This window comes from Microplitis mediator, chromosome 4 (genome assembly GCF_029852145.1).
Source record: "Microplitis mediator isolate UGA2020A chromosome 4, iyMicMedi2.1, whole genome shotgun sequence".
Classification (NCBI taxonomy): Eukaryota; Metazoa; Arthropoda; class Insecta; order Hymenoptera; family Braconidae; genus Microplitis; species Microplitis mediator.
In genome coordinates, this window is record NC_079972.1 from 6,244,257 (window position 1) to 6,263,716 (window position 19,460).

The 19,460-nt window shown below is 25.3% G+C and overlaps 2 protein-coding genes and 1 non-coding gene across 12 annotated transcripts in view; 1 reads left to right on the top strand and 2 right to left on the bottom strand.

Moving 5' to 3' along the window:
• Positions 1-424: 424 nt before the first annotated feature.
• On the bottom strand, positions 425-1,978 carry LOC130666758 (40S ribosomal protein S4). The gene is made up of 4 exons (XM_057468009.1): positions 1,956-1,978; positions 1,375-1,633; positions 752-1,151; positions 425-642 (listed from the first exon to the last, which is right to left on the bottom strand). Exons 1-4 carry the CDS (start codon positions 1,956-1,958, stop codon positions 516-518), a joined length of 789 nt encoding a protein of 262 aa, XP_057323992.1. The 5' UTR covers positions 1,959-1,978; the 3' UTR covers positions 425-515.
• LOC130667248 (small nucleolar RNA SNORA16B/SNORA16A family) lies at positions 1,215-1,351 on the bottom strand. The gene has a single exon (XR_008989818.1). It is a non-coding gene; the product is annotated as a small nucleolar RNA SNORA16B/SNORA16A family (small nucleolar RNA).
• A 2,817-nt stretch (positions 1,979-4,795) lies between the features above and the next one.
• Positions 4,796-19,460, top strand: part of LOC130666506 (synapse-associated protein of 47 kDa) — a 49,891-nt gene continuing 35,226 nt past the window's right edge. For 8 of the 10 annotated variants that reach the window (XR_008989688.1, XM_057467569.1, XM_057467570.1 and 5 more), the window contains exons 1-4: positions 4,796-5,235; positions 9,869-10,105; positions 10,264-10,349; positions 13,811-13,932. Coding sequence is in view for 9 of the 10 variants with exons in the window: in XM_057467569.1 (XP_057323552.1) it covers positions 5,126-5,235; positions 9,869-10,105; positions 10,264-10,349; positions 13,811-13,932 (555 nt within the window). In the remaining variant the exon portion in view is untranslated. Of the gene's footprint in view, positions 5,236-6,167; positions 6,187-9,868; positions 10,106-10,263; positions 10,350-13,810; positions 13,933-19,460 lie in introns of those variants that run through there. The other 2 variants (XM_057467571.1, XM_057467576.1) reach the window with 2 other exon arrangements.

Genomic DNA, 19,460 nt, shown 5'->3' on the forward strand with positions numbered 1-19,460 from the left:
TAATTATGTTAAAATGAATGACTACTTATTCATACAGAGTTTAGGCGCATTCGTGTTATAATCATTTTTTTGTAAATTAAAAAAAAATTTACTCTGATTAAAATTTTTCACGATATACTATAAAATAAAAATAATTATATAAATAATATAAAGTTCTTTACGATAAATAATACGAAGAGAAAATTTCTATTGTCCCAGATATGTAAAACTTTAACGACTTGAATTGAGTAATGCGATAAGGTAAGATCGACTTGATAAATCTTAATTGCTGAAAGTTACACACAATCATTTATATATAGCTACAAACACCGTATTAAACTTACTAATTGTACTCAGTACAATAAATCTATTCTATTTCTATTAACTATAAGATAACATATTAATTATTATAAATAAAAAATAAAATTAGTTAATCAAATCAATATAAATACTTTTCATGATATATTTTTTTTATCAAGATTCAAAGTGTTTTTACACAGAGTAAAATCTGCAGATAATAAAGAATCATTGCCACTTTAATTAAGTCCTTTAGCGGCAAGTCTCTTATCACGTTCTTCAGCGATAGAGAGCTTGATACCTTTGCCTCTGGGTAAACTGACGTATGGCTTAACACCTTTTCCAATTATGAAGACGTTGTTTAATCTAGAAAAATAAAATAAAGAAAGAAACCATTAACAATAAACATTTTATTATTCTGTAACATCATTAAAGTAATAATAATAAAATTAATCAAATAGAAATAATAATGTACCTCGTAGCAAAAGTGTGTCCTTGGGCATCTTTAATATGACAAATATCAAATGATCCAGGATGACGTTCACGGCTGACAACTGTACCAACACGGCCCAAATTTCTACCTCCGGTAATCATACACAAATTACCGGGTTCAAAACGAATTGAATCGATGATTTTACTGCTAGCGATATCCAACTGAATTGTGTCATTAACTTTTATAACTGGATCTGGATAACGAATTGTACGGCCATCGTGTGTTACTAAAAATGGAATACCTTTTGGTCCGGTTTGAACTCGACGCACTTTACATAACTTGTATTTAGCTTCCTCAGGAGTAATTCTGTGGACAGCAAAACGTCCCTTGACGTCGTAAATAAATCGAAAATATTCACCAGTTTTCTCGATGGTAACAACGTCTAAAACAAATAAACTATTTATTATTAAAAAAAATATTTTATATAACATAATAATAATAATAAAACTGTACTCTTTTAGGGTAATACTGAAAAAATATTAGACTTAACCAGTGACCAAAAAAAGAGTTTATTTATTATTGGCTTACTTTTGACTATAACATTTTATGATAAAAAAAGTCATAGCTTCGATAAAGCCAATTATGTATTTATTATTAAAACTTACCCATGAAACCAGACGGGTAATTGATGTCAGTGCGAACTTTACCATCAATTTTAATCAAACGTTGCATGACAATTTTAGTTGCTTCGGAATTGGTCAAAGCATACTTCAGTCTGTTACGTAGGAAAATAACCAGAGGAAGACACTCCCTTAGCTTGTGGGGTCCGGTTGATGGACGGGGTGCGAAGACACCACCCAACTTGTCTAACATCCATGCTTTCGGTGCGTGTAAACGCTTGAGATGCTTTTTGGGCCCACGAGCCTGTGAAATTTTTTTTTTTTTAATTATTGTTATGATTCCTTATAAAATTCATTTAATATCTTCCTCATGTTTGAAGGATCACTTGAAAGCTGAGATTCAAATAAGTATAATTTGTTAATTGTTTTAATTTAAGGTTAGAGATGAGTAAACAATTGTAACTTTAATTTTATATTAATTGTAGTTATAATTGTTAGAGATAAATACTATAATGTAAAGATAGTTTTAAATTTACCGAATGTTATTTATGTAAAATAGTTATTATTTTACAAGTAATTATCAAGATGTGGACGGATTTAATGACGGTAAAAAGCACACTACTCACCATTTTGCAGCTGAGAGAGAGAAAGAGAGAAATTTATGATGGCTGGGTCTAGTATTGATGGGATGAGAACTAGATTTTAGCGCCATGCTGTCAATATATATTTAAAAATTCGCGCCATGGTTATTATTTTTTTTATTTCTTTAATATTAATAGTAAATTATTTTTATTTTATTTATCATTAATTTTATATTAAATTTTTTAATTTATCAGGTTTAAATTGAAAAGATATTATAGGGATAATTTAGGACTTTCTATCAGTTTAAAAATTAATTAACATTGTTAATGATTGAAAATATATTCATTTGTATGTTCATCTTCAAAATCAAGAAAAAAAAGCATTCAAATATATATATATATATATATATATATATATATATATATATATATATATATATATATATATATATATATATATATATATATATATATATATATATATATATTAAAATAAGTAAAGGTAAGTTCATGCTTGAGATATTAATTATCTATGTGAAACTTTTAAAATAGTATAACTTGTTCGGTTCATCATAAGATACTGGGTGAATCTCACAGCCGATGTAAGGAATGACATGATTAGGTCACTACTATCTGATAGAAAACTTACTGAAGTTTCCAGTTGCTATTGTGAAAACTACCGTGGTTCTGATATTTTTCAGATCATCAGAGTTTTTTTTTAAATGATCGGTCCTGAACATTCATCATTCCTCATCAATAAGTACTTGATTTTCTTAGCAAATAAATCAGAAGCTTATCTACATTAATCAGGTATTTCTCTGATATTTTTCTCGCTGAGTATCTTTAAATAAATTTAATGACCAATGAAGTTTCATAATATTTTATAAAAAATTTTTAGTTACAGAATGAACTTAAGCTATTGTATTATTTGAAATTGTAAAGAATTCGAGTTGAAAAATTTCAAATACTTATTTAAAGCCCCAAGTATTTAAAATACTTTCTTATATTTTATTTAAAATACTTATTTTGTATTAGCAATATACTAATAGAATAATATATAATAATATTTTAGTAATCTTAGCTTAAAATATAGATTTTCAAACGTCACTTAAGAATTTTGAATATTATAACTCATAATAGGTAACTAATACTTAATTAATTAATTATACTTTTACTCATATTATTATTAATTAATAGAATTTTTAGTATATATTAGGGTGATCCAAAAAAGCCGCCTTTTGTTTGTTTTCGAGTCTCATATCAAAATTTGTTGATTATTTAACATATTTTCAGGACCCTCTCCAAAAATCAGTTCGATAAAAAATTTTTAAAAGGTCGCTCACAATTTTTGAAAATTCCAAAAATGATTAAAATTCTAATTTTTTTCTTTCTCGTGGCAGCAATGGTTTATATCTGTAAAAAAGAGAGTATGCTGAAAATTTTGGCCCAAAATTTAAATAATTAAACGTCGCTAAAGAATTTTGAATGTTTCCAAGTGCTGTTTTTTGACGTTTTCGAACGAGCCTTAAATATTAATATTAAAGCAACTCAATTTTTTTACCATTAATTTATATCATAACGAATTAAAATAGAGCCCGAGACGTATATAAAAAGTTAGTTATTTACATACTTTTTATTTTTTTATTCAATTTTTAGGTTTTCTTTTTTGTTATTCAAATTTTACCCAATTTTATTATTTACGACTGTTTAGTATATTTTCAATTATGCAAAAGTTATATTTTAATGAAATGATAATAATTGAGTAATAAAAAAATACAAAAATTAATTAAAAATATTAGTTACCTATTATAAGTTCATATTCACAATTCTTGAGCGACATTTGAAAATCTATAATTTAAGCTAAAATTTTAAACATGGTATTGATTTTATAAATAGAAACAATTTTTGCCACGAGAAAGAAAAAATTTAAAAAAAACCGAATTTCAATCATTTTTTAAATTTCCTGATTTTTCGAGCGACTCCTTAAAAGTTGTTCATCGAGCTGATTTTTGGAGAGGGTTCTTAAAACTTGTGAATCCAACAAATTTCCATGTGAGACTCGAAAACAAAAAAAAGTCGTTTGTATTATACATGTATGTATGTATACTTTTCTAAGTCATAAATATAATGAAAAATTTACACTATTTGTATTTCCTTTCAAAAGCAATTAATTCCTCTGCCTTTCTGCCTTATTGCCATACAATAATTTGAATTAAAAAAAAAAAGTATTTCTACTTAAATATTTCTTCAAAAGTATTTGTATTTAAATTCAAATGCAATTTTAAAATATGTAAATTGTTATGTTTTGTATGTTAGTTAACTAGTTTAACATATGATATAAATGTAATTATTATAATGTGTACTACCAAACAAAACTAAATTGTGCACTTAATCGAAGTGGTTTTGTTAGATTTTAATTAAATTTTCAGTTATAAGCCACACCTGACCCACGATCCGTCATACTAAACTATTAAATTATTTTTTATCCTTCTATTTAAACATTACTAGTGTTATTATTTTTTTAAATTATTATAGTTGGAATGATGAATCGAATATAATTCAACAATTAATATATTTCAATATAATATTATTATATACAATAATTAAAGTAGTAGATAAAAAAAATTTTTATTTAAATAAACACATTTGATATTAATATTAGTCGATTTTTCTATAAAAATTAAAAATTTTTTTTCACCTCAGTTATTTTCAGTACAATAAATTTTAATTGTAATTTAATTATTGATAAAATTTAAAAATCGATAACTAAAAATTTGTTTTATCAACTGAGTATTATATTCTTTACCTTTAGTACTATGGAAGACTTCACGGTCAACGCGCAGTTAAATTTCTTTATTTAAATTGCGCATGCGTGCTCTAAATTGTCAAGCACAATGTACGCAGTCGATGAGCCTGGAATCGCAAAGACACACCGAGCTCTTTACCCTGCGTATTCGAAATTTAGTTAGAGGTTACGTGACTCTGTCAGAAGATAAATAAATAAAAATAGAAATAAATAAATAAAATCTACTATCCGAAACTAAACACGGACGTTAAAAACAAAAATATAAAATAAAACCCGGTGGAAATAGTTTGCTAAAGACATTTAATTAAAAACTCATAATTTAATTATTAACTTTACACATAATTAACAATAAATAATAATAATAATATACGTTGACAAGTAAGGCGTAACAAAAAAAAACTTATACACGATGTTTTCCGGCCTGACAAATCAGGTGTCCAATTGGATGGGAAAGAAAGGTGAAGATGGTACTGAATTAACTGAAGAAAAACCTACATCACCTACTGCTGAAGATAGCAGGTACTTTCAAATTATTTCATGTAATTTAGTACTTAAATTATTTGGTAATGATTTCTCTTAATTGTTGATTTTTTTTTTTAATGATAATAGTCATGCGATGCATGACCGTGTCAGTGATATCGCCCGGAAACTCACACAATTTAATAATGGTTACAATGATTTTAATTATAATCTTTAATCTTTATTTTAAAAAATCTTTACAACGGTATTAACAATTGACTCGTATGGCGTTTACACAAAATCCTTCGTCACGCAGATATTTGATTTTTAGCGAGCCCGGCCCTCCTTTCCCTCTACTGTCTTTCTCCCTTAAACACGATCGATAAACTACGACAGTTTTTTTTATACTTTTATTTATTATTTTTTTTTTTATACAAAAGCTTTAAAAAATATATTTAATCAGTATTATCAAAAAAATAATTGTTTGTGAAAATAATCCTGTAAAACTATTTAATTTCGTTTTTATGACATTTAAATTATGAAAGTACACCAATATTTAAATTTCATAAAATATTTTTTTATTATGAATTAAATGTTTTTTGTGTATAGAATATTAAAAAAGTTTAATTTTTATTAGAGATGAAAAATTCCAATTGACCCTGATATTAATTACAAATCCGATCTGATGTTTAATAGTATAAAGTTTAAGAAAAATGAAAATTTTTTTCTTAAAAAAACTATTTTAAAAATCTGATTTTATATTCATAAGAAGTAATGTATTTAAATATTTTAATACTTGAAATAGTGAAAAAAAATTATTTTTTTTATCTTGTCTTTTTTTTTTTTATTATTGATAATTTTTCATGAGACAAAAAATGACTGAGTTTTTTTTAAACTTTATCGGTGAATAAAAGAGAGGTCGTACGAGTCTAGAATCTTTAAGAAACCCTCCAGTTTGATATTACGTAAATGCATCTCAACGGTTTACAATAGTTGTGAAATCGATTAATCGTAAGTTTTCTTTATTTATTATTATTTTTGTCAATATCATTATAATTATAGTTATTACTGTAATTTCAACTATAGTTAAACTTTTAATTAAAAAATACAATTAAATTTCATAAATAAATTGTAATTATGTCCAATGATCTTCAACTGTCATAGTCATATCACAATTTTATTAATTAATTAAAAAAAAATTAAGTGAAAATTACTAAATTTTAATAAAAATAACATAATAATTGAAAATAACAAAATTTTTAATAAAATTCCGAAGCTGTTTTGAAACAGTAATTCTTACAGAATTTTTTAAAATGTTTTCAGTTTTTTATTCGAAGCGCCGTGTTACTGTGTAAAACTAATTTTTCCTTTGTTTTCATTTTTCCGTGTGATTTTTTTTTTTCTTAAATTTATATCTCACCAAAATTATAGTTACATTATTCTTCTTTCAATTGTTATTTTAATTTTTGTTTCTTAAATAATTGATAAAATTTCAGTACAGTTATGACAGTTCGAGGTCATTAAATATTTTAAAAAAATTATACGGGGCGCTGTCTAAGAATGTACTATTTTAATTACTTAATTTATTAAATTCAATTAAGAGTACAACTTTTTTTTATGGACACCACGTTGATTATACGTAATTAGATGTAAATTCGAACGTTATCAGCTTATATTTGTAAGTGCTTATTTTATATGACTTTATGTTCGAATAATTAAAAATTTTATATGAAAAATTAAAACAATTTGTTCTATGAATAATTTTATAGTATCAGTTAATCATAGATCGAGAAACCGAACAAATAAATAAAATCCCAATAGTAAAATTGAATTATTTTATTGTTAAAATAAATTACGTCATAAAGTTTAGGATTTATTGGCATCTCATTATATCGATCCTAGAGAAATATATATTTTATCTTTGGTCTTTAGGTGTGAATTATAATAGGTTGCCCCAATAAATTTATTCCCGACAGTTATATAAATATTAGGGGTGTGTGAATCGAATCGAATTTAAGTATTCAATTTGAAATTCGAATTGAATAATTCGTTACTTTTCAAATTATTCGTTAACTTTCGAATTCGATTCATGTCTGAGCAAAAATTTGAATTATTGGTAAAAATACTACAATTTTAAGTCGTTCAAGAGATAAATTTTTGAATAATTAAATAACGGAAACTCACGAATAATTCAGAAAGTTTCCAATTATTCGAAAATTCAAATTATTCGATTCGATTTGATACGAATAATTATTAAGGTCGAATTTTTCGCACATCCTTAATATATAATACATATATATATATATATATATATATTTTTTTTTTTTCAATCATACCATAGATCGTATATTAAATCAAATTTCTTTTAATGGCTTCATTATCGATTAAAGTAAAAATCATTTAAATCTATTTTGTGCGAAATATACTTAATATTGAATGAATTAACGAACACCTGCTACTTAATTTAATTTAAATATGATAATTAAATTAATATGAATTTCAACTAAAATCGTTCAAAGTTATATTTTTCTTAATTTTTGAAATTAAACTAATAATTCATAAACAAAAGTTGAATAAGATTTTTAAGTCTACTTTTTTTTGTCATTTAAAAAAAAAAATTATCGGCTATAAATTACAAAATACAAGTAAAGTAGGTATACTTTGATAATCTTTTATTGAGAAAATAATAGATAAAGTTTAAGCAATATTTCTATATACGAACCTGGAATTTAGAAATTTTCAGGGATGTTAAAAGCTTGCAAGCAATATATGTACGATGATAGGAAACAGTAATAGGACTTTCGTAGTGCGTACCGTGTAGTGGTGATGGTCGATTATATAACAGTCGAGACCGTGAACCGACTTGAAGATCGTCTATCGTATCTCGTGGTGACAGGAATTAATATAGTTTAGATCTTTATTACCCAGTTTTACCTTTACTTATAATATTTATACCTAAATTTATAACAGAATACATATAATATATACCTACACATGTAATACAGGACAGCTATTTTTTATTAAAATAATTTTTTTTTTGTTTTTATTACACTGAGAAAAATATATAAAAATAAGGTGAGAGACCCAGTACCTGATCAGAGAACTAGTACCTGATCACTCATGTATTTGTATATCTACATTTACCAAATTTTACTAAATATTGATATACAAATACATGGAGTGATCGAGTACTAGTTCCCTGATCGGGTACTAGGACTTTTACCTTATATATTATATAAAAAAAAAAAACAGTAACACGACAATTGAACTAATGCCAAAATACCCGACGATAAAATACCCGCTGCCAAAAAAACACATTATTGATCCGAAAAATTAATTAATTGCGAATTTGCAATAAAGTTATTGTTATATTGAAGAAATTACAATCTTTTTTTTTTTTTATTTTTGTAAATAATTACTACAAAAGAAATTGTGATTTTGTAGTCAAAATATATACATTACATCGTTGCAAAATTAAAATATGTTAATTTCTTTGATCAAGAATGTTTTTTCAATAATTAATTTTTTCTCTCAATTTAAAATCTTGACTTTTTTGTGATTAAGAAAGATCAGCATGTACAAAATATATTTAAAAATATTGCATTAAAACAAAACATAAACTTGGCTTCTATAAAAAAAAAAATAAAATAAACTATAAAATTTAACCAATGATTTTATACTTTAAAAATTTCACATTTACATGCGATATTCATGAGAAGTTTTATATATTCACGATCTACATGCCTATCTTTTTCTCTCAAACTTAAATTCAATACTCTAAATAAATAAGGAAGAGGATGTATGTCCACATATTCAAAAATAAAATACTTAAAAAAAGAAAATATTTTAACATAAAAGATAAACGAAAACATGGTTTACATTTTATTTATGCTATCTATCAGGTAATTCTTTTTTGAAATTTTAATTTTTTTATTTATAGACAAAAAAATAAAATTTTTAATTAAATATATATTTAGTTTTTGCAAAAGTTGTTTGTTGTTTTAGTGCAACACCAACGCACGAATTTATTATCAAATAAACCACATGTCATGCTTTTGCATTGCTTTTTTTTAATTATAAAATAAAATATATATTTATTCATAGGCTAGATAAATTTAATTTTTTTATCTTTATAGACTTTTTATTTTAACTATACATAAATTTTGTTACAAATAAAAAGTTTATTTTATTTTAAAAACATTATAATTTAAAAAAATTATTTATTCTATTAAAATTTAATTACCAATTATCAATACGCAACATAAAATTTTATTATTTTATAAAATTTAAAATTGCTTGTATAAAATTACATTGCAATCTACATTAGTAATTAAGTCAACACAAATTAGTATTAAATTTATATCACAATATTAAAAAATAATTTCGTTCTTAGCAAATAAAAAATTCAATTTTCTTGTTATAATTTAATTTTAAACACGTAGCAAATGCTTGACACTCTTATTTAATTTTTCGGCCGTAAGAAATTAGTTTTAATAGTTTCTCAAATAACATTTTAAATAATAATTAATTGAAGTGATCTTATGCCATTCAATTAATCTTTAAAAAGTCTAGCATGTTAATTATCAAATTAAAAGAAACGTTTTTTAAAAGCACAAAAATCATAAATTTTATTTAAATGAAAAATAAAATAAATACATAAAACAAATTACTAACAAATAGAATTTTCTTTCAGTCCAACGAAAGGTAGTAAAATGGAAATGCTTGCTGGAGTTAAATCACAAATGTCTGGATGGTTGAGTGGTGGTATTCCTGGATTATCAGGTCGTGGTGCGGCTGAATCCACTGAAGGTTCTGGTGAAATTCCACCTGCATCTGCTGAAGCTGTAGATAATCAAACACCGCGGGAGATTGTACAGGGCTCATCGCCCGATCATGTAAAAGATGATGACGCAAGCAGGTGGGTCTCAGGGTATGTGGATTGTGTACTACAAGCTGCTGGGCACGTTCCCATTATAGTTCTAGTTTCCGCATATCATATATTTTTTATGCTTTAAATAAAATAGTACAATAATACTTATATAATTTTTTTTTTTTTTTTTTTTTTTTTTCCAATTTTTATTAAAATAGTGCTACTGGAGGTGCAGACAGTGGTCCAGCTAGCCTTGAAGGTACACCAACTGAGGACAAAGATGGTCAACAACCATTTGGTGCTGGTAAGTTTCCAACTATACATATACAACCATTACTTCTTGCTATACATCTATATGTACAGAAATAAAATGAAGTCAAGGACTAAAACACATACAGCGTCTCAAATCCGAGAACCAAAAGGTTCAAAATCTATTGTACATTTACTTCAGTCTCTCTAGAAATTTATCGATTGTTCTGATATCTTACTGTCGTGATCCCTTTCTTTGTAATTGTACAGAAAATTATTTGAGATCCATGATATCTTCAAGGGGCTTCTTTATCTGTCGAAAAAATTTTCACATTTTAAATTAAAGTGGTAAAAAAAAATAATAGTATAAACTACTTTCTTTACGATAGGATAAATATTGCTTTGGTAAAATTTCATAACTTTATTTTTTTACTATCAATATAATTTGTAAATGCAGTGCCACGTGCAGCATCCTACGTGATATAATTTTCTTCAATTTTTATTATAAGACAATTTTTAAAAAGAGCCGTATAGTTAAGTTTTTCTAGCTTCTGAATACCTTTTATTCTTTATTTAACGAAAAAGTGGAGCAGTAAGATTTTTTTTGCTTTTAAAAAATTATTTGAATTTTCATTTTAAAAAGAGTAATATATTTACTGTTTTTTTTTTTTTTTTAATAATATTTAAATTTTTTATTCTGAACAAATATTTCACTACAGACTAAACGTAAAAAATAGAAAAAAAATATTTAATTTGAATAAAAAAAACAAAAAAATATCTATAAATTAGTTGTACTTTTTTTTGACAGGATAAAATTAAAATCTACTTTCCTATAACTGAATTCAATTTAAAAACATTTTTTTTCGAGGATATGCAGTTGATTACGTACTCTCAATCACGGACCTGCAATTGAACAATTCTTCTACATACTAAATACATACATATATATATATATATATATATATATATATATATATATATATATATATATATATATATATATATTTATATATGAAATTATATAGATCCTCTCTTACTCTAGAAAATATGTACAATATACCCACCAGCTACATTTTCATTATTGGTACTTATGATTGTTCATAAACTAACCACAGAATTCTCTACATGTGAGAGAGAAAGAAAATTTGGAAAATTTAATTGCATGCATTTGTTCGGTATAACTTTATTGGAATCTTGATTAAACATTTTACCCTACAACCAACTACTTTTCATAATTTATATAACTTTACAGTAAAACATAAAAACCTTAATATCTCCAAAGAATTCGCTATGACTTGCAGAAATGTGAAAAAAAAATCACGTCATTTTTTTTTTTTTTTTTTTATAACTTCTCATTTCATGAGTGTAAAAAAAATCATTTGATTTACTACATTGCAGAAAAGTTCTTGGTAAGCAATAAAAAAGTTTAAATGACAAAAAAACAAAAAATCAGATTAATATACAGAGATCTAGGAAAAATATCCCAGGAGTCCTACTAATTCATCCTGAACAAATCCACGTAAATCTCTAAGGAACACTAAAATGAAAAATCAATATTACACGAAAGGGTTGATAGCTAAAAAAAAATATACTGTGTTGACATTTTCTAATATAACACGGAATCAAAGCGGATTTAAAGAGATCTAGATTAAATGATGATAACTAATAAGACAGAAAAGTGTATTTATTTTTTTTTAACTAAGTTATAAACAAAAACTGATTGGCCACAAACAAGATTGTACCATAGACTTAATGACTCGAAATATTTTAAGTATTTGTGTAATGTACGTTTATGTATACATAAATGTGGGTGTACGTATATGAAAATACCGAGAGATTCTTGAATTCTCTGAACTATAAGCGGATTCAGTCGACAACGAGCTACAGTCATTCGCGTCCGGGGGCGGTTGGTCCATTTCACCCCGATCAATACACAACACTCCACTTTCTATCTTTCTCACTCACTTACTCACTCACTCACCCACTCATTCCCTCACTTATTCTCTTTATTGCTCTTGCAAACCTTCTGTTATCTATTTTCTCTAAGAACACACTGACATTGACTACAGCTAATAGCAAAATAAACGGACATAGTGTTCAAAAATAGTTTAAATCTCATTCAATGTGATTGTTTTTAATTTATTTAGGAGTTACTAATATTATTTTATTGTTGTTGTTGCTGATAAGTTTTTCTTTTATCGTGTAGTATATTAGCAAACTTTTTTTTTTACTTTTTTTTTTTTTTACATCACTTGAAATTTTGTGTTACTTTTTGAAATTCTTCTTTTAAATAATTTTTAACTTTGAAAATCATATAAATATATATAATGTTGGTACGAACTATTCGACACTCATCATCTTGGCCTTTGGAAAATTCACTTGATTCTAAAAAGATAAAATTACCATCGTCTAGGACACAACAATTTTTTGAAGGTGACCTTGTTGTCTTTTAACCTTTTGAAAAGCATCCATTGTTCATTTGATGTGAATAAAAAAACTTTTGACATTTTTACACATCACTAACTTTGAATTTTCATAATAAAAAATAAAGTTTCATCAACTTTTTATACTATGTTTTAAATATTATTTTATTAACTTTTTTTTAAATTAATATATTTTTAAAATAATTACCTCTTAATAGATGCTGTTAAATTTTTTTTCGATTGTCAAGCACTATTGTTATGGAAATTTAATAAAATTTATGAATTTTATATGAATATCACATAATTTAAAAAATTAAAGCATAATCTTTAATGAAAATCTAATGAAACTATTTAAAAATATATGTTCTTTGTGATCAATCAAGATATTGACATGGATTTTAATTCAAAAAGTCAGCTTTGAAATTAATATTATTTAAAATTAATTGGCTTTCGGATAATAAAAAAAAAAAAAAAAAATAAACCATTATTGAAATAAAATACATTGGGATTTTAATTTTTATGAAATTTATGTCTTGGAAATTTAAAGTAATATAAAAATAAAGTATATATATATAAGTTTATTTATAATGATATATGTATAAATATATATTTATGGCTGATTTGAATTTGTCAATATTTTAAAGTAATTTGCTTTAAATTTAAAGTAAAATTATTAATGTAAATAATTTATTTGTTTTTCAAAATTTTTTCAATTCAGGAAAATAAATTATCACGAAATATAAAGTAGTACGTCTTGTCTTTTAAATGTAATCAGAGAAAATGAAGAAAGGAAATTGCACGGCGTACCATACTATGAAAAGCTTTATTGGTACTACTACTATAGTCCAGGTATATTTGCGTCTTCCGTACGAAAGTCCATAAAAGTACAGTCGATTCTAGGCCAACCTGGGATAATCCCACCTCGACCTCTCACACTAAATGACATCAGAGATATCAAAACCCCAAGCTTCTATTATAATTAATTTTTATTTATATTTTTCACCAAGTTTTTATTAAGCTTATAAACAATTAATAAGTCTAATTTTCGTTTTATTTTCTCAAATTTCTTTTAAATTTTTATTATTTTCTTTAGTTTCAACGAAGGCCTTGGCCGGAGCTAAAAGTCTTGGTGGATTTCTCTACAGTGCTGTTAACAAAGCTGGCAAAACGGTAGTTGAAGCAAGTGCTAAAATCAAGAAAACTGTTGAGGAAAATGTAAGTTCACTTTTTTTATTTTAAAATAATATTTTATTTTTATAAAAAGAGAAAACAAAAAAAAGTATTCGTTCAATTAAGCATTGACTAGTTTTACTTGTTTATTTCCTCGTCTCATCTCGGATATTATTAGCAATTATTTTTTTTTCGATACATTTTTTTATTTTATTATAAAAGTAAAAAAACAAATAAATGAAAATTTATTAATGCACCGATGCTTCAGTGCAGTCATTTGAATTTTTGATTTTATATAAAATGTAGGTTATAGAAAAGACTTATAGCCCAAATATTTATTTATTCATGAGAGTATATCTACATTTACTAGTCATTTATACATAGATATATTGATATTTATATAAATGACAAATCACAAGCTCGTATGAATATTGACGAGTCAAGTTGGTCATCTGTTAACAAGCTTTTGCGCTCAGGTTTCAAGTTCCGAATATCGATGACTCGTTGAATTTGTCTAAAAGTAGTATCTGAGGTAAACTGTTTTACATTAACGGCTTGTCAAACTCACTAGTATGCCCTTATCATGTGTACGTGTGTGAGACACGTTCGAGTCTTTAGATCTGATATAATAAGGACTACTCAGCAAAGAGTACGAGTCTATATAAAAGAGAGTAGTAGTCTAGTCAAGTAGAATGAACATATCAATAGTCAGTCAGTTCAAACATTTAAATCTCTTTTAATGTTTGAACGCAGTTTATTTTTATAATAAAATTTATTTATTTTATTTTATTTTATTATAAATTATTAAATATTTATAATAATTTACATGCAATCGATTATTGGAAACGATAATAATTTAAAATTTATATTGAAGAGACAAAAAATTTTAATACTATAATAATTTATTATTTTTAAATTAAAATCATTTAAACTTTTATAAATTTTAATTTATACTTTAATATTGACAACATTTAATGTTTATTTCAATTGCTCTCAAAAAAATTTGACTTTTAAATTTTTACCCAACAGTATATTTGATTTTTTTATTTTTTCCATTAAAATTACCAATTTCACTGTGACTCTATCAATATAAAAAGTAATTACAATATGATGATACAAAAAATAAATAGCAGCATAAAAATGCACGACCGCGTTGCAATTACAAACATAAAAAAAAACATGTACTTATTGACGTTACTTATAAATGAATCCAACATACATCTGAGTGTCTCGAGATATTTGTCTAAAGCCTCTATGGGTCTTGTCATGTTAACAAAGATAAACGTCAAAGACATATAAAAAAAAAAAAAAAATAGAGAAGAAAATGCCAGGGAAAATAGTACTACATGTCAGTATATTAATATTAGTATATATTAAAATGAAAAGAGAAAAATAAAGTCTTTACATAGGTCTTAGAAATATAATGTAGCAAAGAAGAATATGGGTTTGCACCACACCGTATTGATCCATCAGAGACGCTACCCTCACAACACGGACACACCTTCAAATACTCAACGCGCTGTGTAGTGTCTTGTTATGTTATCGTACCTTTGAATGGTTATACATCCGTTGTATTGTTTTGAAACCAAGGATACAACCCTAAGTATTTAGGCTGCGGTTTTTAGTCCATACCACTATCTCCAAGCTCTATGGCTCTAATGGTAGCATAAAATATATTATATATGGCATATTATCGATGAAAGTTTGACAATACAATACAAAAGCCATATTACAGCCCCTATACCACAATAATTTCATGATGAATCGATTGCCCAAGCCTTGAACTTTACAATAGTATCTCTCTGTCACATCCAATTGTCACGTTTTGGGTGAATCGGTCAATCGAATAAATTTATTTTCCGCTTTATATCTAATACTAAATTTCTTTATATTATTACTTCATTTTTGTTAACTTCCCGCTAAGAAAATGGAAGATTTTCAAAAAATTTGGGAAGTTATTGTTTTCACCCTGATTTTCGAAAATCGAGTTTTCATCAGTTTTCAACGTTTTGAGGTCCTAAAAAGCTATTCTGACTATTTTCAGAATGGTGTCCGAGTGTGTGTGCGTGTGTGTGTGTATGTGTAAACTCTCTATAACTTTTTAACTAATCAACCAATTTGAATGGTTTCGGCGGCAACCGAAGGAGCAAGGAGCTTGTCGGCCATCACCTTTCCTGTAAATTTTATATTAATCGATCAAATAGACTCTGAGATTTATAAAAAAAAAAAAAATTTTCTTTTAATCTCTTTAAAATTTCTTATAAAAAACTCGATTGATCGATTCCATAATTTAATCAGCACTAAAACTCAATACAACGCGTCGATTGCCGTATAAGTCGTCTTAATTAGATGATTCGTTTAAGAGATATCGTAAGGGAGAAAAATGGTAAAAAACGATGTTTTACAAATATCTTTGAAACGACGGAACCAAACGATTCCAAACTCTAGTCAGCTCTAGAAGTCAATGAAACGCTTCTATTGCCAGATAAATTTTTAGTAATAATTACAGTATATTATGGGAATGGTTCTCATAACGTATAGTAACCGGTTTTTTGGAAATATCGATTATAAGAACGGCACCTATATAAATTATGGTAACCATTCCTATCTATATACACAAAGAAAAATGGAGATAAAAAATCTACGAATTTTTATAATGCTGACCAAACTTGAAACAGGAAGTTGAGTCGTTAAAAAATTATTATGCTGCACTACAAAAAATGTTAGACATTTAAAACTTATTGATACATTGTAATGAAAATTATTCATCTAAAATAGAAATCATACTAGAGAATAACAAAATTTTAGAGGCTCACAATAATAATTATAGTGCAGCATAATAATTTTTTGGTGACTCAACTTCTTGTTTTAAGTTTGGTCGACAGCATAATAAAAATTCGTTGAAATTTTTCCTTGAAATTTTGAGTGTATAGCCCATTACTCCTAGTAGTTATTACCATAACTTTAGGGGTTGATATTTTATAAACGTACTAAGAATGGTTACCCTAATTTTCTCTTAGTGTATTTGACAAATTATCATATATTACGGCAAAATTTTATGAAAATTCCATTCTGAGGAAAAATGTAAAAGTTAGAATTCTATGAAATCTTTTAAAATTTCAACTTCGTCAATATTTATAATTATTGTTATTTTTTAATTATTTAAAAATATAAAATTTGTTTTTTATTTATGCTAAACATTTATTTGATTTAAAATTACTTTTATGCATAAAGTTTGTGTTTAGAATTTGTAAGCACATATATTTACACATCACAGATGTTGCGTGTAAACTTTTTGCATACTATTTCTCTCACAAATTTCACATAGACTGCGTACAAAATTATCTGTAGGCTTTTACACTCTACATATTCTTAGATGGCTTTAAAAACAAGTCGTTTCATAAATTTTTAGTTATAAGCTATAACTTGTAACCAAAAAATTATTGTTTTTTATATTGAAGATTATATTAATTTTTTAATTTAAAATTTCGTGTATGCTTCATACAATTTATCGCCGTATATTTTTTTTTCCAGTGTTGTATATTTAATTTGAATTTAAGTTGATAATTCAAAATAAATGTTATCATTTAAACTTTTTCATTACATAAACATTGAGATATATTTGCTTTTATTAACTAAATATAATAATTTTAATGTACTCCTGAAATATTAGACTAGTAAATAATATTCTCAAATAATTTTTCAATTAATATTTTACTTTGTCATCTGGTAACTTTGTGATCTCAATGAGCTCGCGGCATACTAGCTTTCTCGTAGCAACATCACTGCGTGGATATCAACTATCAAGGTCTAATTATTTCTCAGCACCATTCCCTGGTTAGTTGGTTCTCTGATGGTCTATTAGACCATCGTTGCCGTACTGATGCTGTTACTGCTGCTCTGTAATTTAATTTATCAGTTAGATGTAATTCTCTATCGTTAACAACTTACTTAATGTCAATCTAATACTTTAGGTATTAATACTACATAATCTACGAGATTTTATAAACAAATATTCACTATTTTTCTCATTTCAACTAAGATGAATTTTCTCTTGATTGATTTTATACAATAACTTTTATTTTTATCGACATCATTTTTTCATTTCTTCATGTTTTTTACTTGTTTCTTTTTTTTTTTTTTTTTTTTTTTCTTTTATAATAAAACTATATGGTCTTATATATCCATTAAATTTTATAAAGTATTCTTTCGAAAACTCTCGATATTGTACATGATATATTTATGTGTCTAGTACATTTAATTTAATAAAATAACATCACCCACAAAATAGTTAACAAGAAATTTATCAAAACTTTTAATAAACTTTTATCATCTTTTTGCGCCATTTTTACTTTATATTTTACTTTAACTCTGTAGAGACTCTACTCAGCTTTTCTTTATACTTTGAACGTTTTCTTTTACTTGTGCTCTCATGAGACGTAAACACAATGACGAAAAAAAATCAATAGCTAAAATATTAAAGAAAAAACACTCATTTGGTACTTTTCATTATGAGGACAATGAAATTGACACAGAAAATTGATAAATTGCGTTTTAAAATATACAATCAATTATTTCAATTCAACCAATCTTTTTTTTTTCACATTTTATTAGACTTTTTTTACTTCGCCATTCAGTCTTCAAATAAATTAATTGACCTAGTATGTGATAATTGGGGTTGAACGAAATTCTATCGACTCACTGAAAATAAAAAAAAAAATGAAAAAAAAAAGAAACATTCTTCAGTAATTGTTAATTCAGTACTTTTAATAATTAAATTTTAATCTTCAGACTAAAATTCTCTTAAGTCTTATGGTATAAATTATAACTAGTACTAAAATAATTTGCGTTAAAATTTTTTTAACATCTAAAGTAGATAGTAGTCAATCTTTTTTTTTTTGTATTTATTTATTTTTTTTTTTTTCAAGTAAATTAATGTTTATTTTTTCATGTCTTACTCACTGCATGTAATAAATTTATTCAGGTAAACAACCAGGTAATATTTCAAAAAACTTCATCCATAAGTGATAAATTATTTTTAATTAATAAAAAATATTATTTTATTGAGATGCATGACTCATCATTTAATTTTCTTATTTTAAATAAATTATAATTAGTTATACATGTTTATTGCTATTATTTTAAACATCTTCGTTTAGCCACAATAATTAATTGCCTTTATTACCGTAATAAATGAAAGACAGTCGAGTAGTTGTGTGAAATACTAAACTTCCAACCGCGATAAATAAACTTTATCCTTTCTCATGAACTTTACGCAATTGTTACGTATTAAAATTTTCGATGACTGAAAATAATTATATTTTATTTACAAATTACTTAGTCTGTGTCAATTATCAAATAGATAATCCCGTTTTCTTTTCATATGCCAATTTAATTTATTTATATATTAATACCTTAACAATTTTGATAACTTGAAAATTAAAAAAATTCCAAAAGCATCGGTTCCTTAATTCAAAAGTTAAATTTTTAATAAATTATAAATTTATATTATAGATTTTAATAAATGATAATTCCTGTATTTTGCATTAAATAAATTTTGACTAAATATAAAT

Coding starts and splice junctions, on each gene's coding strand:
- LOC130666758 (XM_057468009.1), bottom strand. Junction 1,152..1,374: donor TTACCCGTCTGGTTTCATGG/GTAAGTTTTAAT, acceptor TATTTGTTTTAG/ACGTTGTTACCATCGAGAAA. Junction 643..751: donor GGACACACTTTTGCTACGAG/GTACATTATTAT, acceptor TTATTTTTCTAG/ATTAAACAACGTCTTCATAA.